General features: G+C 42.1%; 1 protein-coding gene across 8 annotated transcripts in view; it reads left to right on the top strand.

The window, feature by feature from the left end:
• LOC148038588 (uncharacterized) overlaps positions 1-24,614 on the top strand; it is a 155,514-nt gene that overhangs the window by 100,119 nt on the left and 30,781 nt on the right. For all 8 annotated transcript variants that reach the window (XM_087673694.1, XM_087673687.1, XM_087673692.1 and 5 more), the window contains 4 exons: positions 3,799-3,900; positions 19,898-19,999; positions 20,165-20,254; positions 20,743-20,846. In XM_087673694.1, the coding sequence (XP_087529820.1) occupies positions 3,799-3,900; positions 19,898-19,999; positions 20,165-20,254; positions 20,743-20,846 (398 nt within the window). The remainder of the gene's footprint in view (positions 1-3,798; positions 3,901-19,897; positions 20,000-20,164; positions 20,255-20,742; positions 20,847-24,614) is intronic.

The raw sequence follows: 24,614 nt of genomic DNA, 5'->3' as shown, positions 1-24,614 counted from the left end.
TCTTTATCCGCAATAAAAGAAAATCTTGGTTAGTTTAATTATGAACAGTATCATTTTGGCAATTGCATCTCAAGGTCTCTTATATACTAAGGATTAGTATACGTGACTACCCATTAGAGGTTTCGTTTGATCAACACAAAAATCAGGATTATTAAATCTTTTAGGGACATAATACCTTTCTTGCACTTACTTAGATTCATCTTGTACAGACCCAAGTTACCCTTTGGAATTTGCGGCTAAGGATTCCTCAAAGAAATTATATGCATGAATTGAATAAAATCTTATTTTATGCATGCAGCTTCTATTACCTGTTCATGGGATAAAATCTTGCCAACTGTTTTTGTTTAAGAAAAATAGTACCTGAGGATCCATGATGGGTGCTTGGTTGATGGTATTCGCGGCTTCGTTTGTAATCCTGGTACTTGCCATTCTGTTTGTAGTAATTGTGTCCGTAGTGTTATCGGCAGCTCGCCTCCGCAACCTTAGTAGCTTTTTTCTTCCGAGCCATGGTCTTTAATCGCAAGATCGCAAAAAAGGGAATTTGGCGAAGGAGCTTGGGGGTAATTAGATTGACCGAATTTTGATTGAATAGGGGAGGGGGGGGGAGGGGGGGGAGTGATCACCAAGAATTTTGAGAAATGGAGAAGAGTCTTGATTCCACAGGGGAATAGGATAGAAGGGACGGAGAAATTGAATTCGAGAGCTCGCAGAGTATCCTGCTTGTCTTCTTGATAAGAAATTCCTGTGCTCGCGCTTCTCTTGTCCTCTTGCTCTATACTCCTGAGAAGGATCTTTCCTCTCTTCCTTTGAGTGCCCTCAATGGCTCCCCATGCCTCTTATTTATAGCTAAATTGGAGAAGAAGGGTTGTGGCTAAGAAGAAAAGCTCTTTATGGAAGCGATCTTGGCAAAATCAGCAATGTGAAGCTTCCAAGATGCAATCTGATACTGGCGATTTGATCTTTGAGGTCCAGAGAGGCTGCCAGAGGTGCCATGACTGATTTGCCTGGCTCTCGGAGGATCTTGCTTTATCCCAAGCCTCTCGTCGAATTGAAAAGAGGGGAAGATTACTGGAGTTAATTGCTGAATCTTTGGAGCTAAATTTAGGCTTTTTGGTACAGAATTGGAGATGCCAAATTAGAGGGGAAGTTTACGCTATTTTTTTCCCCAAAAAAAGGGGCGGTGGCCAAATCGTCTTCATCTTCCTCTCTTCTTTCTATTTTCAAGCTTTTTAAGCTTTAAGGTTTAAAGCTTTTGTGATTTATTTCTACTTACCAAGTTTTAAATGTGTATAGTCAAATTCGACTTATGGCTCCTAACTCTCGTTCGGGCGGTCACTTCCGTGACGGATGGCTATAGTCTTTGTTAATCCGGAAAAATGTCGGGTTATGATCCTCGAGTCTTTTTGCTCGAGATCATCTCTATTTAATGATTCTAGAGTCCTTAAAGGCCAATTGTAAGAAGGCGGGAAGTGTGAAATTAAAGTCGGGATATCACAACTCTCCACAGGATATAGAAGAGGATGTAGGGTAGCTTCGAGAGGATGAGGAAGAGAAGAGAGGCTTTATTGCGGACATAGGATTCATGCACTTTTTGCCACAGTGTACCTCATATGGTTTGGCATTATAGCCCACCGGATTGGTTGTTCACACAACCATTGTATTTGTGATGTACCGAGTTACTCTTCATAGAGTTCCTTGTACTTTGTAAGTTATCTCAGGTTATTCACCGAGGTGTTATTAATAGAAATTTCTCTTCTTAGGAAAAGGAAGTTGTGCATCTAGGGCTTGTTTTTTGTGCTTGGGTTTTGTGTTGTAAGGCTTGCACATTTTATGCCAAGTATTCGAATGCTACAAGCTCCACAAAGAAAGCAAGAGGATCACACAGGGCCACTCTTTTGGACCTAGAGAGGCCTAAGGGTGATGAGAGGCTAATGATCACATGTTTACAACAAACAATGGCTTTCTTTTTGGTTGTTTTTTACTGTTTCTAGCAAAGTGGGTTATGGCTTCTAAGGAGGTATCTCTATTGATTAAGGCGGTTGTGGCCTGCAGCAAAAGAGGCATCGTGATAATTTTTAGGGTCATCTCTCTGTTCTTTCTTCTTCTTTGTGTGCGACAAAGGTGCAACCAAGCATCTACCATCATCGAGAGCAGGGTTGCATTCTGTGCACGTATGCTATGTTTCATACGGTACTGTACCGCATGTTTGTTTCATATGGTACTTTATCTCTCCCTCTACCTCTACCTCTCCCTCTCTCTCCCCCTTTCCCTCGCCTTCTCTTCCTCCTTTCCCTTTTCCTTTTCCTCTCCCTCTCCCTTTCTCACCTCCTTTTCTTCTCCTCTCCCTCTCCCTCTTCTTCTTCCTATCTCTCACTCTCCCTTTCTGTCTCTCTCACTTTCAAGTTTCATTCATACATATTATATCCTCTCCCTCTCCCTCTCCTCTCCCTTTCCCAAATCCCTCTTCTTCTTCCTCTCCTTTCTCCTCATTCTTCTTGACAATGCCTAGGCCTCTTCACAATCTATCTTTACGTTGCACATTTTATGTGTGTAGGCTGTTTTTATATATAATTTTATATGTATTTTTTAAATGAACCATGAAACAACCTATTTTATTCTTAAAATTTTTGTACCCGTTCCATACTGTAAATATTCACGTAGTAAACATATCGTACTAAACATACCAAGCCACCCTGATCTAGAGCTCATATTGGAGTGATTAAAGATGAAGAAACACATATACCCTTTGGCATGACCAGCAGGAGTACCATCAGCATTCAATACAATTTGTACTGGCCAGGACACTCCTTTAATCATCATGATTTGTGTTTGCAGCTTTCTGCCTTAAGATTAACCATTCATGTCTGATAATGCCAAACATGGTGTATTTAGAGCAAGGAGAGATGATTTAGAGCTGAACTAGCTGAGTTTTCTTCATGTATCATGCTGTTTACAGCATGTACTCACAGACTATTTATCTTTGCGTATTACTAGACATGTCTATGGTGGTTTGTATTTATACAAGTCTATTCCCATGATGAAGCCTTGTTTGAATCCACTTGCAGCTAGGCTCTTTGCCCCAATACGAGTTCTTTCATGTGATGTTCTTTTGGTATATTTGTATGGTGGCCCATCCATGTAGAGGACCTGTATACCGTTTTCTATGGTATTGTGGTTATGGGTTTGTAAGAGATGCCCTTGGGCTTGAGATGCCCTTGTTGGGCAGAACTGTTGGGTGTTTGGAGTATATTTGCTTGTTGAGATGTGAGGTTTGTGCCCAGGCGGTGTGCTCAAGTATTCCTGGTCTGCTGTTTTCCCAATAGACACTATTATTTTAAGTTATCAGGGACTCTAGAATTGTGTGATGTGAGGAATGTCTGTTTTTTCTGTCAAACTCTCTCACGTTAGCTCTTTGGAATAATTTAAGTTAGCCAGAATTTCTACAGCTCCTTCAATAAGTCACTTCTTTCATTTTCCTTCCTCCAAGAAAAGAAATCTATATTAACAATTCAATAAGCGACTTCTTTCGCTGAAATATAGGCGAAAGTTCAATGTTTTCAATGGGTTTCATTAAGGTGTATGCACTTTTCTGGGACTCAGGCATATGATTCACCTCAACCCCAACAAGAAAAAAAAAGTAAAAGGAAAAAATGAAAACAAGAAACAATTCTATAAAACATCCCTCAGTGATAATGCTCTGATTTTTCTTAGTATTGATGATTGGTTCTCCTGCAAAGACAAGGTAAAGTATTTGAAAAGATTTAAGTTGATATCAGACCCAAATTGTTGATTTTCCAGAAACGTTTGAAGATTGAATTTCAAGGATTAGTAGAGATGAACCCTACTCTTCAGAAGGTTGTGGAGAAACTGCTTGAACCAGCACCAGAAGACCGTTTTCAGGTGTGTGCGGTAGAAATATGACATTATCACTTCTAAGTATAGGCACTGTTTGAACTAGTGGCAGTTATAAGTTATTAGCTTGAATGTTACTTGACTGGAACTATCTTTGATCTTATTTTAAAGTTCAAAGGATATGCTGTTAACACCATTTTTGAGCAGCCAACTAGTAAAACTCATTGTAGTAGTAACATATGAGGTTTCTATGGTTTGTTTGCATTAGAAAATGATGGCATCTTCATATGCAACGGGCATGGATCTGACAGCATGAATGAAATGGCTTTGCATAGATTAAATGAAGGCGAAACTAACACCTATCAAAAGGCCTAATGGAATATGCATTACAAGAATCGGTCGTACATCTCATCATTGAGAGGAGTAATGTTAGTAGTGTTCTACATTGCATCAAGGATGTGCATGAAGTAGCCTCATCTTGATTGAGGATGCAAACTTCTCTGAGCTAGTTTAATGCTCATCGTATGGTAGCTGATTTGTAATCTCATCTGGATTTTAGAGACGAGCCCATTGGGGTAGATACTCAGTTGATAGTGGCAGATTGTTTAACCCCCTGGACCACAACCAGCTATTCTAAATATTCCCTGGACTTCATATGAGGAAATGCTTCATTTTTAGAGTACTGGATTAAGGCCTGATTACCTCTTTGTAGATGAAAGAAAACGGCTTGCCTTCTAGAGTTGCCATTTTGAATTAGTCATCTGGAAAATTTGTCGGCACAATCTCCAAGGCATCCTGCTCTCAGAAGTTCCACCATGGAATGAGAGGCACATCTGTGAGAATTGCATGACAACCCTGTGGCAGTCATTTCTTTGGCCCCACAGCCGCTAAGGTCCTACAATCTGGATTATGGTGGCTGAAAGCCGTATCACCTGAGGATTGTTTCTCAAGTAGGGCCAATTCTGTGTATTATTGTGCATAAGATCATGATGAAGTTGCTTCTATTGAAGGTTACCCTAAAGTAGAAATTTAGGAAAAAAGGGATGATTTTTCAATATGTGAAGCACCTATTGGATGCATCATTGACACTTTGACCAGGGCTTATCCTTGAAGGATAGTTAATATTTTTGTGCATTGAACTTCTTGGATGCGCCAGCTCTGCCCTACACTGCCCTCACCACTACCCTTCTCAGAAAAAGTGCTGCCATCAGCTGCTGCCTCAGCCCTGCTGTTGCTCCCGCTGCCCTGCTATCTGTTCAGTGTGCCACCTGCGATCTTCATGCTCTGTCTTAGTGGACTTCAAGCCCCCCTTGTTTTGAAGCACCTCCCTCAATAGTGGCATCATCATCCTCAACTTCCTCTTCTAGGACGGCTGCCCTTCACTTTTTCGCCCAAGCCTCTGCCTTTCCCCCCTTCTTAATCTTGCCTTCTCTAGTGCAGCCCCTGCATACCCTTGGCCGATGTTTCCTGCCTATCGGCTTCAGTCCAAACAAAAAACTAGCCCTCAAGGGCACAATGACGGCTCTTGAGGCATCGTGTTTGCATGCCAGTTGGTCGGAGACCACCACCTTGCCTTGCACAGACTAAAAGTGGCACCCCTTGCGAAGGGGTGCTTCAGGATACATTTTGTTTCTTCCAAGGAGATAGACACAACACTTGCCACCAGGCCACTTATTATCAGGTTGTCAGTAGTTTACTTTGGCAGGTGGGTCTGAGGTAGGGATGCTTCTTCCCTGGGTTGTGGCACTGCTATCACCATCTCATTCTCTGGCCTTGATGAATACTTCATTCCTTGCTTGTCTGCAATCAGTAGTGCATTTGGACATGTGGTCTGCAAAGACAGGAACTTTGCTGGTGCAGTTTTGAAGGGTCCCCCTCCATACTTGTCAGTTGGGGGCATTGTCCCTAATTATTCTATGCACACCCTTACTTGGAGGATCAGGATTTCTTCTGTCCAAGGAGGATTCTTGCTATAGCCTATCTCCTACTTTGGCCTCCCTGAGTGGTGCTTTGTGTGCAAGATGATAGGGAAAAATGTCATAGGACACGTGAGCATCAGACTTCTTAACAAGCCTAGGGAGGTAGCTGACCTTGACCGCATTGCCAAGTGGAGAGGCAGTGCCAGAGACACAGAGAGCATGAATAGGACAGTTAGAGAGGTAGACATGGAGAATCTGAGCAGATATGCAAGCAGACAGGTCACAGAGGGCTGGTGGAGAGTAGTGAAAGATCTTAGACCTGCCCCCAAGAAACAGCCCTGGTTGCAGCAAGAGGCCCTCTGGCTCACTTGCTTCCTCTCCACCCTGACTAGCAGCATCCCAAGCTTGGCATGTCACTGCCACATGATTATGCTATCAGTGTATCTATTGTCCCTATTGCTGCAGGGGAACAAGACCCTCAGTGCATCACGACACCTATGGCCCCGGCCTCCATAGGAAGACCCTTGATCATGAGCCACATTCTGTAGCTAACATGTACACTTGAGTTGCATGCTAATCATGAAACACGTCGCACCAGGGCTGAAATGTGAAATATTTTTCACTAATGAAAGGTTTTAGTATGCAGTGTTTCAGTTAGCCTTTGCATTCCAAGAGAACAAAGAACCTTGTGTTTAAAAACTTCTCAGTCTATGTACTTTAAACGTGTTATTTTCCTGTTTCATGTGATGTTGCACTAGGACCTACCCAAGGGTGAAACATTTCTTTCTGAAATGCAATGTTTCAGGGGTAAAGCATTTCACGGTTGCCTTGCACTTGCCAAGGCTCACCAGAGGTGTCACCTTTAAGGTTCTGTACCAATCAATAGGTGGGGGAAATGTTTGCTCCTCAAGAGGGAGAGAATATATTTCCAGGGCTAGATCTTGACTCGGATGATTTATTGGGCCTTGAGAATTTCCCTCCTCTACTCGAGGCACCAGAGATATTAAAGAGGAGGTTTTGCAAGGTTTTCTCTAGGAGATAGTAGAGGCATGTGTGAGCTATACCGCCACGCCAGTTTGAGAGAGCTAGATGCTCCTCATGAGGATTCTCATGGAACGTATAAGGCTTTTGAGGATGGCTATTTGGACAAGGCAGAAGCCTGGTGAGATAGGACCTACATAGAGCACTAGTGGGAATAATGGACCTTCTTATGTGAAAGGAGCACCACCTCTTAGCAAAGAGGATATCACAATGGTGCAGGAAAAGATTTTCCTAGGACAAAGCTGCACCTATTGTGCACCAGCAGTAGGAGATAGAGAGTTGCACAAGAGTATGCATTTCTGTTGGAGAAAATTAGGCCCAGGCAGTATAGGATTGGGACATTTTGGTCTGATGGAGATCCCTATGGGTTGCCGTGAAAGTGGAGAGGATGCATTTATTGGGTTTCTAGTCACTGATGCCCCAAATGGCCAGTAAGATAAGAATCAAGGAGAGATCTATGGGTCTCAGTGAGAGTGGAGGATGCACTTATTGGATTTCTAGTCATTTATGCTCCAAATGACTAGCAAGACAAGAGACTATTTTGACAATGCTCAACCAATCCTAACCTGGGATTGACCATTGGATAGTAGGGAGAAACTTCAGCATGGTGGATACCTTTGAGGATAGGAGAGATGGGTGCTCGAAGATCATTAGAGGATAGTAGGATGCATGGGAGGAGTGGGAGGATTTTATATCCTAGATCAAAAGAGAGGGCCCTTGGTTCATGAACGAGTTAAGAAAATCCATATGCTCGTTTTAGGTCTCTAGGAGAGACAAGACAAGAGGAGAGGGCCTTCTCTAGGATTGATAGGTTTTATATGGATGATTGGACTTGTGATAGTGGAGGCATAGTTGATATCATTCTTGTCACGCTATTAGTCCATCCATTGGTTCTAGCTAGCTCTTTTTGACATAGTCAAAGGACCCCATTCTAGTGTCAAGATTCCATACATGTGTTTTGTGATGAGGATCTCGAAGGCCAGTCCCTAGGACCCTTTTCAGACGGACATGCAGCTACAAACTTAGATTAGAGCGTGAAGGAGATCAGGTCTTTCTTTAGAGAGAAGGCCATGAGGAGGAAACAAGGCCTTCTAGAGAGGGAGAGGATTGGTAAAGCATCACTAGTAGCTCTCGAGAGAGGAGTGTGAAGAAATACCCTACACAGAACCACAAATAACACCGTACCATAAAGCACAGACTAATAGAAGGGCACAATTAGGGTTAGGGTAATTCACAAACAATGAACATAGAGAATGAATGAAATGATATGACTATTGAATATACAATGCTCATGTAGCAAACACACTATGTAGTGAATGAATGTTGTACCTTGAACTCCTGATCAGGGCAGGGGTAATGAGCTGAAGAGTATGTTGTACTCTAAACGGATCCTGAATTGCAACAAGGCAGCCTCCGGATGTCAAACATCAGCAAACGCAGCCCAAGGAAGGCTCGATCTGATGCAGACGGTAGTCTAGGAGAGTGTCAGGTGGCTCTGAAGAAGACGATGAAGACCAGAGGAAAGCGGTCCGATACAAAAATGAGCACGAGATCTGTTTCACCTCCCAACCTTGCCTAGTTCATTGCTGGCCACCCTCATCGTGATCCGATTGCCAGCCGTCAAACCTTGGTGAGTCCTACTATTCTTGGACTCTCTTTAATTCTAGGCTCCCCTAAACCCCGTTCGGGCGCCCAAGACCCTAGACGGTCATGCCTCATGCATGTTTCCCTTAATTTACCTTATAAATATAACATTTCCTTCCCCTTAAGAATCGGTTTCGTCCTCGGAAACGATACTTGGAAGGTCTAACCGTAAATTGGGAAACCGTTTCTTTAAAGTGCTTACTCGCTCCCATGTTGAGCTTTCTTTTGAACAATCTTTCCACTTAACCAAACATTCTTAATAAATAGTATTCCTTGTTCGTCTATTACGAACATTTAATATTCTTTCTGGTTCATGTGGATTAGATTGGTCATTTAATAGCTCCTCAATTTTATCATTTAAGATTAGATTATCCAAATCACCTAGCTTCTTCCTTAACTTACTTACATGAAAAACTGGATGTATTTTACTACCAACAGGTAGTTGGAGCTTGTAAGCCAGTTCTCCCACCTTTTTAAGTATTATGAAAGGACCACAATACCTTGGTGAAAGCTTTGGACATTGTCCCGTTTTCATGGTTTTGGTTTGTTCAGGCACCTTAAGATAGACCAATTCTCCTTCTTCAAAGGAGATGTCTCTTCGGTGAGGATCTGCATATGCTCTAGCTCGATTTTGAGCTTTTTTAATATTTTCTTGAGCAAATTTTAACATACTATTCATATCCTCCAAAAAATCCTTGGCTGCCTGAACCCTTTCCTGCAGGACTGCATAAGGAGCTCTGGGCTGAAACCCATACATTAACATAAATGGACTATATCTAGTGGAAGAGTGCTTGGCACTATTATATGCAAACTCTGCTATCGGTAGATACTCTTCCCAATTAGTTTGCCTTTTACTTACATATGCCCTAAGCATATCTTCAAGGATTTGGTTAACCCTTTCAGTTTGCCCATCAGTTTGTGGGTGATCCACCGTACTTATGCTAAGTTTAGTATCCAACTTTCTAAATACCGCACGCCAAAATTGACTATCAAATTTTCTATCCCCATCAGAAACTATATTTTCCGGAAGGCCATACAATCGGTATATGTTCTCTACGAACAATCTAGCCAATTCTGGTGTTTTAACATCAGTTGAAGTTGGAGTGAACCTAGCCATTTTGGTTAACCTATCCACAATCACCCACACAGAGTTGTGCCCTCTTTGTGTTCTGGGTAAAGCAACAATAAAATCCATGGAGATACTCTCCCATTTTCCCAAAGGAATCTCTAGTGGATGGAGACGTCCTCCCATTTTCAATCTTTCAGCTTTATTAACTTGGCATTTATTACATTTGACCACATAGTCAAGGACGTCCTTATACATTCCAGGCCAATAGAATTGCCTTTTAATAAGACTATAAGTCTTATTAACTCCTGGATGTCCTGCGCTAGGGGTATCATGACACTCAAAGAGTATCTGGCGCCTAATTTCTGTATCTTTCGGGACACATACCCTACCCTTGTAGAGTAAATAACCATTATCAATGGTAAAATTCTTCCACTTGAATCCGGTTTGAGCAACCCCTGATGCTCCATTTCCTTGTTGAACATCCTCAGATATTCCTTCCTCAGTAGAAGCACTTTCATTTGGATCCCCATTTTTTATTGCTTCCCATATGTTGGAATATGCCGGATCAACCTGGCATTTCCCTTTTAAAGATTCAAGCAAGTTGGAAGTGAACTGAGTAAAACTCAATTCATTAATGATGGGCATTCTGCTGAGTGCATCAGCTACTATATTATACTTTTCTTTTCTATATCTTATCTCATAGTCGAACTCTTGGAGGAGTTCGGCCCATCTGGCTTTACGCCCGTGTAAATCCGGTTGATCATTAAGCCACTTAATGCTTTCATGATCCGATAAAATCAAAAGTTTGGCACCGTACAGATAGTGCCTCCATTTCTTCATTGCATGTACTATTGCATATAGCTCCCTCTCATAAACAGAATAATTCTGTTTTGCACAGTCTAATTTCTTGCTCTCAAAAGCAACTGGTCGACCTTCTTGTAATAAGATCGCGCCTATCGCCTTATCACTGGCATTAGCTTCAACCACAAATGGTTTATTGGGATCCACAATTAATAGTACTGGAGCTGTAGCAATAGCTACCTTAAGTTTTTGAAAACTTTCATTTTGGTCTGTTCCCCAATTAAAACTTTTTCCTTTCCCTTTAAGTTGGTCTGTCATTGGAACAACTATTTTGGCATAATCTCGTATGAATCTACTATAAAATCCAGATAAACCTAGGAAGATCTGCAGCTCTTCCAGGTTCCTTGGAGATGGCCATTCAATAATTGCCCTTACTTTTTCTGGATTCATGTTGATTTCCTCTTTTGAGATAATATGCCCTAAATATTTGACCTCTTGTCCGAAGAATTCACATTTAGTTTTCTTCGCATAAAGGGAATGTGTTCTTAACAGTTGGAATACTAATTGTAAGTGTTCCAAATGTTCTTCTCTTGATTTACTAAAGATCAAGATATCATCCAAGAAAACTACTACAAAATATCCTAGATAGGGCCGTAAAACACTATTCATCAGCTTCGTAAAGGTAGCTGGTGCATTAGTGAGGCCAAAAGGCATCACCAAAAAATCATAATGTCCGTATCTAGTACGAAATGCTGTCTTGGGAACATCTTGTGCCTTAATTCTTACTTGGTGATAGCCTGATCTTGAATCTATCTTTGTGAAGAATTTTGCCCCTTACAATTGATCAAAAAGATCTTCCATTCTGGGCATAGGAAATTTATTCTTCACGGTTATTTTATTAAGTGCTCTATAGTCAACACAAAGTCGCATAGAACCATCTTTTTTCTTTACTAATAAAATTGGTGAAGCCCAAGGTGAATTACTGGGTTGTATAAACCCTTTATCAAGGTAATCCTTAATTTGTCTTTCAACTTCTTGATGCTGTGTTTCACTTAACTTATACGTCGTTTAGAAATAGGGTGAGTATCCTTATTTGTGTCAATTGGGTGATTTATATCACCCCTGTCTGGTGGAAGGCCACTAGGTAAATCAAAAGGAAACACATCTTTAAATTCATCTAGCAAACTACTTAATTCATTATTTACATTCAACTCACAAACATAAGAAAATTGTTGCTTTATATTACAGAAAGTAAAAGTGTTTTATACAGGAAGAGACCATAACATATATACCTCACAAGCTTCCTTCTTTATCAGCTTGTGAACCTCAGTGGAACACAACAAAGGATTATCAGATACTTCATGTTCACCTTGAATCACAAAAGTCTTACCATCCCTTTCAAATTCCAGTGTATTATGATGATAACTACGTTTTAAGGATGGTTCCAATCCCCATAGCCACTCCCTCCCTAAAGCAATATCGGCTCTTTCCATATTCATAATTTGAAAATCAAGTTTATCTTTATATCATTGGATCTCAATTTCCAAATTGGATACCATTGTATCCCATATTTTATTATCCTGACCTTGCATCATACGAACAACATATTGATGCCCACTCTTTTGTTGGGGAAGTTTCAATTTTTTGACAAGTGCATAATTTATAAAATTATGTGTAGGAGAGTCATCAATCATGACTCTAACCCTCTTTCCAGCTATCAATCCATGCACTCTAACTAAATCATGTGGCCCAAAGGTAGGCTGCCACATAGAAGTTGACATACAACACTTATGTTGTACATCCATGTGCAAGACCTCTAAAGATTTATACCTTTCATGCCCCTTTAATTCTAAGGTCTGCACTACATGGATTTGTTTTTCTTTTCCCTTGCCCTTGTCCTTATCCTTTCCTTTGTCTTCCCCCTTTTTCTTTTGAGGGCAATTCCAAGCAGCATGGTTAGGGGATAGGCAATTGAAACACAGCTTTTCTTTTTTGGCCTTATCAAAATCATCTGGACTTAACTTTGTCCTTACAAATTGTTTCTTTTCAGAAGGTTGTTTTTTACCCTTAAAAAATGGCATTTTCCTTTTAAATTTGCCCCACAAATTTTGAGATTTCCAATTCCTTAGACTTGGGCTCTGTATCAGTGAGACTAGTGAGTGTACCTGGACGAATACTATCTTCATTGATTAATGCAAATTTAATTGCCTCTTCCAGTGTCTTAGGTGAACTCATTTTTACTTCCTTTCTACAGGCTTTATCTAGTCGCCTAATGAATCCTCTTGTCTTTTGAAATTCATCTATTCCTTCCAATTTGAGGATTATCTCACGATATTCCTCCAAATATGTCAGCAGGGGTCTTCCCTTTTGTTTGACATAATCCCAATCTTCCCAATTTCTTTCCACTTCATTTTCATGAAGGAATTCTTTCAAAAAGATGGATTCAAATTGAGCCCAAGTTTCATGTATTTTATTTGCCTCGTTTAAAGTTCGCCACTATTTATACGCTTTGGGCCCCAAAGTTAAACTAGCCTCCAGTGCTTGGAGATGTGGTGGAGTATTTTTAAGTTTATGTAAATCTTCCCATTTTTGGAGAAAATTAAAGATTGTATCTTTATTTCTATCTTTTTCCTCCCCATGAAACTGAGGGGGTTTCATATCTTTTAGAACTGGATTATCCCTCAACTTGTGGTGGGGTTCCTTAGGATCTCGCATAGTCACATCTAAATCTTTCGATGAAGATGGGACATCCGAGGTTTCTATCTTATTTTTATCCCTTTCTAATAATAAAGTTAATTGAGATTTTATTTCAGTGAGTGTTTTAGTTAAAAATTCCATTTGAATTCCCTGAGCCTTGGTCCCCAGAACTAGAACCTTCCATTACTCCCTCTTTCCCTTTTTCTGCCACTAATACACTGGAATTGGAAAGCAAAGATAAGAAATTTGCATACAAAGTAAAGTACTTCCCTGATTATAATGGCAGGCAACTGTTGCTGGTTTCGTAAATAAACCCGAAGAGTAAGGAACAAATTTTGCCTTCCCGGACTAAAGCAGTAAACCAGTCACGCTGGAAATGAAGTTGTTCGCAGAAAACGGGACTATCACGTGAACCACCAATATGTCTTTTATTTGTAAAACAAGTTTGACTGATTTCAGTCAGCTGGTGGCGATTTAAATACTGGCTTCAGTTGGAAGGAGGCGATGCTACTACCAAACTGGTCTTTGAAGACAGCTGTAACGTGTATGACCTGAATACTGTCTGGCGCTTTTCGTCACGACTACAATAGTCGTTTCACATTTCGCCTCCCGCCTCTGACGCTTTTCGTCACGGCTAGAGCAGTCGACCGTCGTCTCATGCTTCGTCTTACACCTTTCCTCTGCCTGCTACGTGTCACACTTACGTGACGTGGCACAACCACGAGTTACAACTTCGTGTGGAAATCTTCGACGATCGACGGATGACGGGCGACGATCTTAATCGACTGACAAATGACGTGTCATGTCCGTCGAATCGTGTGGCTCTGATACCAATGTCAGGCGGCTCTGAAGAAGACGATGAAGACCAGAGGAAAGCGGTCCGATACAAAAATGAGCACGAGATCTGTTTCACCTCCCAGCCTTGCCTAGTTCATTGCTGGCCACCCTCATCGTGATCCGATTGCCAGCCGTCAAACCTTGGTGAGTCCTACTATTCTTGGACTCTCTTTAATTCTAGGCTCCCCTAAACCCCGTTCGGGCGCCCAAGACCCCGGATGGTCATGCCTCGTGCATGTTTCCCTTAATTTACCTTATAAATATAACAGAGAGGGAAACTAAAAACGCAAGTGAGGAGAGAGAAAGACTAAAAACGAAGGTCAAGAGAGAGAAAACAGTGAATGTAGCTGGGAGGAGAGAGAAAACAGCAGCACAAGCTGAGGAGAGAGAAAATCTGCAGCGAAGTTGAGTGGAGAGAGAAGATTTGCAGGGCGGTAGTTGGGGCCTACAGATAGAGCAGTATGGTGATGTAGGAGGTTGTACGACAGTTGGATGATGGACAACAATAGTCGCCTGGCTGGAAATAGCAGCAAAATGATGATGGAGTGCTAGAAACAAGCGCCAGATGAGTGAAGAATGTAATGGACAGCTTGGAGTGTGATGTCCTCCGCGAACAGGATGTGGGCAGCAAGCTGAAAACAATGGAAACCTACAAAAACGAGATTAAGCCTCAATGGAGGGTAGCATATTTATTTTTAGAAAGTTGACCCCTCCCAAGTGGGTTTGTGCTTATGGGATACAGGCACTCTCTAGGAAGGCATTTCTTTTTAAATAAACAAGGTTTCTTCCTTAATTAAGCATGTTTTGGGACTCTTTAAGTGAAACTAATGCATTTTTAGCTCAACACTTCTTCTCAGAACCAACAATAGTGCCATGAGAAGTAGACTAGCCAAGCTTTTGCGAAAAGAACAAGCATACCCCATAGAGATTTACTAGGTTCAATAAAGCGTGTTGCCAAGTAATTGTGTAGTTGTCAAGGTATCTCGTCCTTCTCTTTCAGGTTAAACTAATATGGTTGTTGCAAGATGGGATGGCCACTGAACATTTTGATCCTGTGATCTAATGTACCGTGAGATGGTGGAAGTTTGTCAAGTAATTTAGATGGAAACAGATTAGCAAATTCACATTATATTGGATTCAAATATTTATTCGCATCAAAATTATTATCAACATTATTATTGAAGGAAAGAAAATTGCAATTATACCATTGATGAGATATTTTGATTATTCATAAACTCACAGTTCTCAATAAAAAAATATAAGTAACAACATTCAGATTATGAAAACAATTACTAAATTCCAAGGATGATATCATATATACATAAAATTCAGTGATGTGGGAGGGTAAACAATCCTGGATCACATGAAATCGACCATCAAGTATAGCAAAAACTACATGAGATTTATAGTCTATATACAATGAGGAAGATCTATCAGAAAACAATGGCATGGCAAGAATGATATCCATATGGTCTAAACTTAGATTAAGTGATTTGGGAGGGTGGATAGCCTTGGACCACATGAAACCAACCATCAAGTTTAGCAAAAACTACAGGACATTTATAGTCTATATACAATGAGGTAGATCTATAAAAAAACCATGGCATACTAAGAATGATATCCATATGGTCTAAACTCATCAATTAGAATTCCAAAAACTCGTAATGATGTCGGCGATCTACAATTGGACCCTTTGCATATAGGAGTCAAATGCTCTCGGTCAAAAGATGCCATGTGGAGTCGATGTTTGTGCACCAATTGAGAATGAAGAAAATTATGAGTAAAGCCATTGTCAAACAACATTGTAACTGATTGGCTGTCAATATTAAGGGTGACCTTCAAAAGTTATGTAGACCAAATACTATCTTATTTACTAAATAACCCTTGCAACTACTTGCATTACAAAGTAATCCTTTTCTGATAATTCAAACAATGTTTTTGAAGTTTTTTCACCTTATCATGCGGACACTCTTTATCTCCATGATAGTGTCGTTCTGATCGCATGCGAAACAATGATCTTTGAAACGATCCTCACTACAAATCACTTTGTGTTTACTATTCTTTTTCTTTCATGACTCCAAAGGTGATTGATGACATGCTATTGGTATAGGGGATTTCTTTGACTTAAAAGTAGAGGCAGCTTGATGGGACCCACCCACTGCTACTTGCCTCTACTTGCATCCAAAGTGTTGTCAAAGTTTTTGGCATACATATAGAGGTCCTCCGAAGAATGTAGAGGGTGGTGGAGCACCTTGTTTTAGTAGTCTAGTAGAAACCCAAAGTGGTAAAACATATAGAGCAATGCTTGTAGATTCTCCAAGGCATTTATTTTATGAAAAAGGTCCTTAAACTCTTGTGAATATACATCTAGGCTCTTCTTTTCCTTAACCAATTTGAACAACTTGTGGAAGTTTTCAACATAGTTGTTGGACACAAACCAGTTTCAAAGATTACATTGAAAATCTGTCCATGTTTCAGGCTTGGGGTGTACCCTTCCCACCAAGTATACGCCTTCCATTGCAATATAATCTGCATCTATCCAATGCATAAGCACCATCGAACTAATATAGATCAAAATAGGCCATCCATGTGGCTAACCACAAGTCCATGCTTGTCTTGTCACGTTCCTTCTCCTCCCCATTGAAGGGATCACATTGGAATTGAAGAGGTCATGTTCTCATGGCTGTGGGCACAAATAGAAAGTGGAAGCTTGCAGCTCAACGAGTTGCCGTCGCATTTCTTTTAAATGAGTCTGCAAAGCCACCACAAGGGATGAGCTTGTTTCTGATATTAGAGGGGAAGATCCTTCGGGGCGATGCCTATGCGTATGTCTGTGATGGGGAGAATCTGGTTAGGCACCCTCCTTATATTGAGGTTTTCTCATGAGTAGTGCATTGAAGTGAGGTACATCATGAGAGGTCATGGTGATGATAGAATATAGCGGTGTGGAGAGTGAAGAAGGCTAGAGAGGGCAGAGAGAACGAGAGAATATCTTATGATAAAGTGTGTGAGCATAAAGTGTTTTAGAAAGGAGATATAAGAGATTACTGATTGCTGGAACAACAGATTATTGCAGAATCTGCAGGACTGGCTGTGAGTTGTGGAGCAGGGGGTCAGCTTAAGGGGCTTCCTTGGTGGCCAAGCTAAGTTGTAGGCAAGGCAAAGGTGGAAAAAAAAAGGTCAAAATGGTGGTTTAAAATGATATTATTTGGCTCCCGGAGTCAAAATGAGCTGCTAATCCCACAAATGTTGCTATCAGCCCACTTGTGACCCACGTGGTGCACGCCAGCATGACGATCTTGGTTTATTTTGCCATGTGGGCTGCCCCCGCTTTAGTGCCACATGGAGCACAATCAGCTTGATCCCCATCTTCACCACCGCCCTACCAAAGTTCATCACCCGAGTGTTCAATGAACATTAATGCTAAGAAACATAAATATTTAAAGGAATGCTAAAATTGACACTAAAATTAATAGTAAAGAACATTAAATGTTGATGTAATGGTAACATTAAATGCCACAACATTAAACTTAACAATGATATTTAACATTACATGTGGATGTTATGACAAATCCCTGATACCAGTCTGGGCCACAAAACTTCAACTATTGACACTAGTTTGCCGCAGCCTTGGAGTGGTAGCTCCTTGAGCTCCAATCATCAGTACCATTGAATACCCTTGCACACAAGCCTTAACACATTCTTGAACATGAGTATTAGACAAGAAATGTACCTTGTCGTATCTAGCACCAACATGTGCCCCCTATGCATGCCCCTCTTGCTAATAGTATCCTATACCACTCCATATGAGATGAAAGAGTACTTGTTAGGTGTGGACTATCATAGTCCCATGAGTGAATAATGGTTTTGTGCATGTCATCTAGTCTAATGTGAGATAGCAGATTGACACTATGATACCAATGAAACTTCTACCTATAATCTAGCTTGCAATTGAGACATGACACAAGCTATATCCACAAACATGTAAGGGAATGGACATAAACTCACATCCCAGCCATACAGCCAAAGTGGCTCATCCTCGAGCTTGGGAGGTAGCAGCAACCAGCTCATGACCGCATCCCAAGAGCTAGTGTCCTACACCAATGCGCATTGTCCTATTGTACAAATGCATCAGCCTATCAGCCAAGAGTCCAAGAGCGTTGATCACACAATGATTTGCACATAGTGGCTTGAGTCCTACAAATAGGACTCAGCTGCCCTAGTCTTGAAATGCCCTTTGTGCATTCATGCTAAATCACTTCATGACCACTGTGACCAATGCTACTAGGGCCCATTCAGATGTCCAACGATATAACCATTGTGACCAATACTACTAGTGCCCATCCAGATGTCCAATCAGATAAGCTACTAAGTCATTTTATGACCACAGTGACTATTGTAACTAATTGTGACCAATGCTACTAGTGCCCATCTAGATGTCCAATGATATCATAGATCTATTGGTATTAGAGGCATAGGTTGCCCATTTGTGATCTCGAGGAGCTTCTTGATGTGGAGTTGCAGATGGCACAAAAGTGTATTTCAATAGGGATGAGAGCAACTTGGGGCCTTTGTTGCAGCCATGGAGATCTTTAGCACAGCATCTGTCCAAATCCTAGAAAGAGTCTCTACAAAATAAACATTATGGAGATCTATAGCATTGCTAAAGGAGTCTCTACAAAAGAAACATTATGGATATCTATAGCATGGTTACACCGTGCAATCTAAATGTAAGAAATAATGATATTAGCAATGAACTCCCATGTGTGATATTGTCCATGAGTCCACTATGCCTATGAGTAATCTAGAGTGGGGATCTTGTTCAAATGTTGGCCAATGATAAGGAAAGAGTGACTTCCTTGAACATCCTCATCTCCACATGCCGGGCCTCTATTTGTGACCCAAGCTACTGCCCTCCGAGCTCCAACCATAGTCTCTGTTGTGCCATGAAAGACCATCACGAGGGCTCTCCTTCACACCTCTTGAGCTCTAGGACAATCCCATAGACAGTGCCTCTTAACTCTCCTCTAACTCACCACATCCAGCACATGCCTCAGGAGTACTTCTACTCTAGGTATTGCATGGTTTTCTTATTTGTTATGTTTGTGGTAATAGATTATTCACATATAGCTCTAAAATAGGCAAATGCATTCATTTTTTGTGTGCAAGAAATGATTAAGAAAACAAACAACATAGAGTAGTGGCAAGAGATACATGATGAATGCAATGTATCTTGGTGTGAACATTTTTGTTTTTAATATGTGTTGACCACAAAATGTGGGAACCTTGAGACTCGAGAGTGTTGGAAGATGTATCATTGACACCGTGACCTAGATTATCCTTGAGTGGTAGATCTTTTTGTGCATTGAACTCTTTTAATGCTGTACGTGGCTCCTGAAGTCCATTTGGTGTGTAGGATAAGAGGACACGGTGCATGTTTGTGAGAGTACCAAGACATCAGTGTCAGAAAACCTTTATTTTCCGCGAGTTTTAGAAGTACAATACTTATTTCATTGTGCTCCAGTTTAAAGTAGCTGATTGTCACTTTGTATTTCTTAGTTGCAGCACATAATTAATTACTGTATACATGTGCAATAACTGGACAATGGACAATGAATTATTTCATTGTGCTCCAGTTTAAAGTAGCTGATTGTCACTTTGTATTTCTTAGTTGCAGCACATAATTAATTACTGTATACATGTGCAATAACTGGACAAGGGACAATGAAGCATTCCTACACAGGCTCAAATTGATTCACCACTGCTGATGGAGATTGAACTTCAAAAACAAAAGTTAAAAAGTCCACAGCATACTGCCAGTTGACATTATAAAGTCTCAATTTTGTCATCTCATGGCAGCCTGCAAAAGGCAGATAAGAAAAATAGCTCGTAGAACTTAAACACAAGTTGGATTTATGGAGGAAGTAGGTAGTCCCCCATTTCCTGGATACGTAATTGTATGATGTTTAGATGTGCTGGTCCTTTTGGCTGATTTGCTGGATACAGACGTGCTAATGAATAATGTTGTGCAGTGCAGTGTGCAGCAGAGGTTATTAAGGCCCTTGTTAAAGATTCTGTTTCTGATGCAAGAAAGCCAGTCTCTGCAGGAAGGGCTAGGCAACCAGTAGGAACAAAAGTGGTAATAATCATGACAAAACACCATGTTGTTTAAGGTTATAACATGAAGTTTTCATACAGTTTCTTCTAGTTCTGGGTTGATTGACAAGTCATAATTGAGAAGAAATTTGACAAAGATGACTATCACATGTGATACCAGTTGATTTCTCTCTCTTGGATTATTCAGATCCTAAAGCGAAGTGCTTCCACACTTTCAATCAAAATTCCACCACTAGGGTTCTCTGCTGAGTCTGTTGGATCAGGAACTTTTGCATTGGTAAGCTGTCTATTGGTTGCTTAATCCAACATGAATGCTGAAACTCCATCTGTTCACCTTTTCTGGTCCTTAGAAAAAATGGACCCTTCTACTAAATCAGAAACTGTCTGAAGGGTTACAAGGCTCTCATGGAAGATTACATATTAAAAGGAGCTTGGTGCTTCCAAGCTGGCTGCTCTCAACAGCAGGTGGAAGGGGAAAGGCGCACTTATGTCTGTAAAGCCTTTGCACCTTTCCTGCTGTCAAGAGACAGAAAGGCTTGAGCTCTTTCAAAACAAGAACCACCTCCCCTTATTGTATCAAAATCTTCATGAGCTCTCCCAAGACTTACCTAGAGTGTGGTTCTTGTGATTTAATTCTGCTTATTCTAAATGATATTTTGAACAAGGATTTCATTTTCTTGTTTTTAGTAGTTTGCAGATTGGTATTACCTGATTAGTTATTCCAGATTGATTTAAAAGCACTGACTGGTGGATATTTTGTTTCAGGCATGGAATTCATTCCTTTTACTTTGGACACGTTCAGCAGTTGTTGGAGGAGCACCATTCTTCTTCACACTTTTCTCTATTCCTTTCTGGCTTGTTGGAATCAGGTCTGTGTAACCAGCTGTGTAACATAGAAGGGTGGAAGGACCAGTTAGAAAGTGAAGGAATGGAGAAAAAGGGCCTGGCCAGCCATGTAAAAATCAATGTTGACCACCCGTGGGAAGTGGGGCATGTATATAAATTTGAAAAGTGAATGAGAAGCTCATTCTTGTGTGTGGCAAAAAGCTTCTTCTTCTTCCTCTCTTCTTCTTGCCTTCTTGCTTGAGCTTGAGAGAGGGAGTGAGTGGGTGTGAGGGAGTGAGTGGGTGAGAGTGAGGGATCGAGAAGAAGAAGCTCCCCATCTTCTCTCTTCATCTTCTTCTCTTCTCTACTCTTCTCTTGTCTCGCGCGGCTATGGAGGATGGAGCTTGTTGGAGAGGGATTGAGATTGCTTGAGCTTGCCTCAAGGATCGTGGAGCTACCGGAGTGTGAGGGAGAGGAGGGTACTTGGTCGGGCAGCAAGGTAAGTTCACTACACCCCATAGTCAAGGGCCAATCCCATGGCACTGCTGGGTGGTGGCTAGGAAGATGGTAGTGTTGGTGACCGGGTGGCCTCTTGAGTTTGTTTAGATGCCTGTGTCGAGAATGGTGTTGGAGGGTCGTGACAAAGGTCATGCTTGTCAGGACACCGATTTACGTTTGAAATTGGGAACGGTGTTGGGGTAGAGCCATTGGTTGATGTGCTTTTTCTTTGATACGGCTCGAACTTAACCTGCAAGGCAAAGGGGTGCGCTTCCTAGGGGATGTGTGGCTCTCCGTGGTGTGTGCAATGCACGTGGCGGTGGAACTGGGAGTTGGGTCGAATCTTTGGGCAAGCCCTCGGTGTTGTCCCACACACTAGAGGACCCAGTTCATGCATCGTCATGGGTATGGTGCAGAGCTTAGGGTGACAGGTTTGGTAGTCCTGCCCTTGATGTGCCCTAAGCGTGAGGTGGGGAAGGGGCTGAGGGGAACCCTAGGTGCAGTGAATGTGGCACTCAAGATGTTTTATGGGGAGCTCAACCCCCTGCTTTTCTCTTTCTTACGCTTGCTTTGTTTTTTTTTTCTTGGATGACGTATTGATGATGATTGCGTTTGGAATACAAAAAAAGTTCTTATACTGTACTCCTATCATCGTCGGAGGATCCATGAGGTGGTCTCAGGTACTTAGTCAAAAATGTGTGGCTTTGCAAATATTCTTTGATGCTAGCTCGTACCGTCAGAGGTATTGATGACAAAAAGGGATGGTTACACCTTGTGAAGCGGGTATCGCTCATGTTCTCTAGGATTTGTGTGCAGAAAGAGGGGAGTAAGGTTGCCCTCATCATGAGCCTAGCCATGGCACAACTATCGATGCCTAAATTGATATAAAAAAGGAGCGGGGGAACGTGGGCTTCCTTAGTTGTAGGCTTTTGCTTAAGCAATAACTTAACGAGCCTAAGGTAATTACAGGTTGTTATTAATGCTGGGTCTGGACATGAGGAGAAATCCTCGAGGAAGTGGTTGATGGATGGAAGGATATCCTCCAATCTAAAAGCCAAGCATCCCTCGAGAGTCCGTGCATTGACGTTGTAGACTATTGGAAAGTCAAGGGCCCCATGCAGGTTCCTATCATGGTCGACTCCATGTCTGCGGGGATAGGGCATGTAGATGGGGTTGTTCCGCTCTTTAGGCAACGAGCTGCAGAAAGCAGTCCAGGCATCAGAGTTGGTATCCCAAATCCTCCTCCTCCACTTTGGCTGCGCCTCGTAGCCTTGGACGGTCTTGGGAACCCGGTTCACTTTGTCCTGCCAATAATTTGCTGGTTCCTGCCTCCATCTGGTAACCGCAATGTTTCTGTCCTCTATCCATCTGCTGGCGAGGTCATTGGCCATTCTGTTGACCCTTGCCACCGTCTCCAAGGATAGGACACGACCCAAAGCTTGTGGATAGGAAAAGGATAGCTCAAAGGGCCGTGTTTGAAACTCCCGCTGTCGCCATATAGCCAACTCCTGAGACCAGTTGACGGGATGGGGATCCTCGTGCATCGGCATATGCTCGTGAGGGAGTTGCTATGGCCGTACTCTCACTCTCCTCTGGGCTTGCTCCGCAAGCTCTTGCCTTCTTCGGGCTGCTATTACGTGTTGAGGGATTTGTGCCCCTTCTGGCTCTTCCGGTGGCAATTCAGGTAGGGAGGTTGGGCTCTCTGTGCTTTTCCTCCTCATATTCTTGCTCAAAGTCCGGCCCCTCTTCCGTGGCTTGCTCTGCCGCCAGTTGGTCTTCAGGAGGTGGCTATTGCACTTGTTTTTCAAACCCTAGTTCCCTGAGCTCGTCAATGGAAAGGTCGGCTTGCCGCAAGTAGTGTTGTTGTGCCGCAGTAATACCCGTGCTGATTGGAAGGGTGCGTTCTTGAAGGCCGTATCTTAAGGCACGAGATATCGATTCTAACTTCCTCTTGATCCTTTTCATTGAGTCCTCGCCTTCAACTTGGGTGACATTCAGCACCATGCTCAAGAAGGCTTGTCTCTGAGCGTCTAAGCATACTTCGGCAAGCTCTGCTCTTGATTCTGCGAACATTCTTTTGCCTTCACTCACCGCCAAGTATTTTGTTAGTCCACGCACTCGTTCGAAGTTGTGCTGCTCCCATTGTTTTGTTCTTTCTTGCATCTTTTTCCTCCCCTCCTCCATTTCTCGAGACAGCATCATTACCACTTGTTGCTGCTCATTTACTAAGTCTAGCATCTGCGTCTTCTCTTTATTGTGGCGGTTCAACTGCTCTTCGGCTATTTTTCTTCCTTGTTCAACAATGGTAAATTACAATTCCGCCTTTGCGAACCTCTCCGACAGCTCTTCCCGGATCTACTCGCGGCTTTCTAACTCTGCAAAGTGCAATCTTCTTTTTGTTATCGCCATAGCCATGAGGGCTTCTACATCACTTTTTGTGTTTTCCAAGTCATCTTTCAGCTCCTGCGTGCTTCTTCCTGTGGCATCCTGCCTTTGTTGCTCCATGGCTTGGATTTCTCTTTCTAGCCTTCCTTGCTCCTCTATTTCATACCATAGTCGAAACACCAGGTCGTCCTCTTACTCTTGTCATTGCTCTTCCGACTCCTGGCCTTCTTGCTGCCAGTGCGCCTCTAAGCGAGCCGTTCTTTCCATCAGCTCATTATACTGCTGAATTAACATTTTTTGACTGTTTAGAAGGGCTAGTGCATCTTGTTCTTCCTCCTCTAGCCTTCGTTTCAGATGATTCTCACTCTCTTTAGCTTCCTTGGTCTTGGCATTCAACTGCTCCTTTAGAGTCTTAAGCTCTTTTTGATGAGCTGTGGCCTGCTTGGACATTTTGAGCCTCAAAGCTGCCAAGGCTTCCTTTTCGACGGCCAGCTCTGCTAGGGCCGCTTTCTTCTGCTCTCTAGCCTGGCTCAATTGAGTGAGGAGTTCAACCACGTATGCATCGTAGTCTCCTACTGGTGGCATTGTAAGAGGGGCCATAGTTGTCGATGCTTCCAACTTCTGCTGCTTAAGGTCTTGCCGTGATTTTGCATCTGCTGTGGCTAGCCTCTTTGTTCGTGCTTCGGGGGCAATCTCCACCACTTTGTTAGCCAGGAGCTATATCATTGCCATTAGTTGAGCCGTGTCCACAGCTGCACCGACTCCTGTGTCGTGGTGGGTGTGGTTTCAGCTGGGAGTGGCACAAGGGAAGAGGGGAGGGGGTGCAGTGGGCCTTGCCCTTTCCTACAACCACCAGGGCTGTTTCTATACTGCCACTAACTCCAGCCTCATGAGGCAGGCTTAGTAGGCTCATCTCTCTCCCATGGGTC

This window comes from Lygodium microphyllum, chromosome 3 (genome assembly GCF_053477565.2).
Source record: "Lygodium microphyllum isolate KBCC chromosome 3, Lygodium_microphyllum_v1.1.10, whole genome shotgun sequence".
Taxonomy (NCBI): Eukaryota; Viridiplantae; Streptophyta; class Polypodiopsida; order Schizaeales; family Lygodiaceae; genus Lygodium; species Lygodium microphyllum.
The sequence above is the reverse complement of the archived record's forward strand: the minus strand, read 5'-3'. Positions and strand labels throughout refer to the sequence as shown.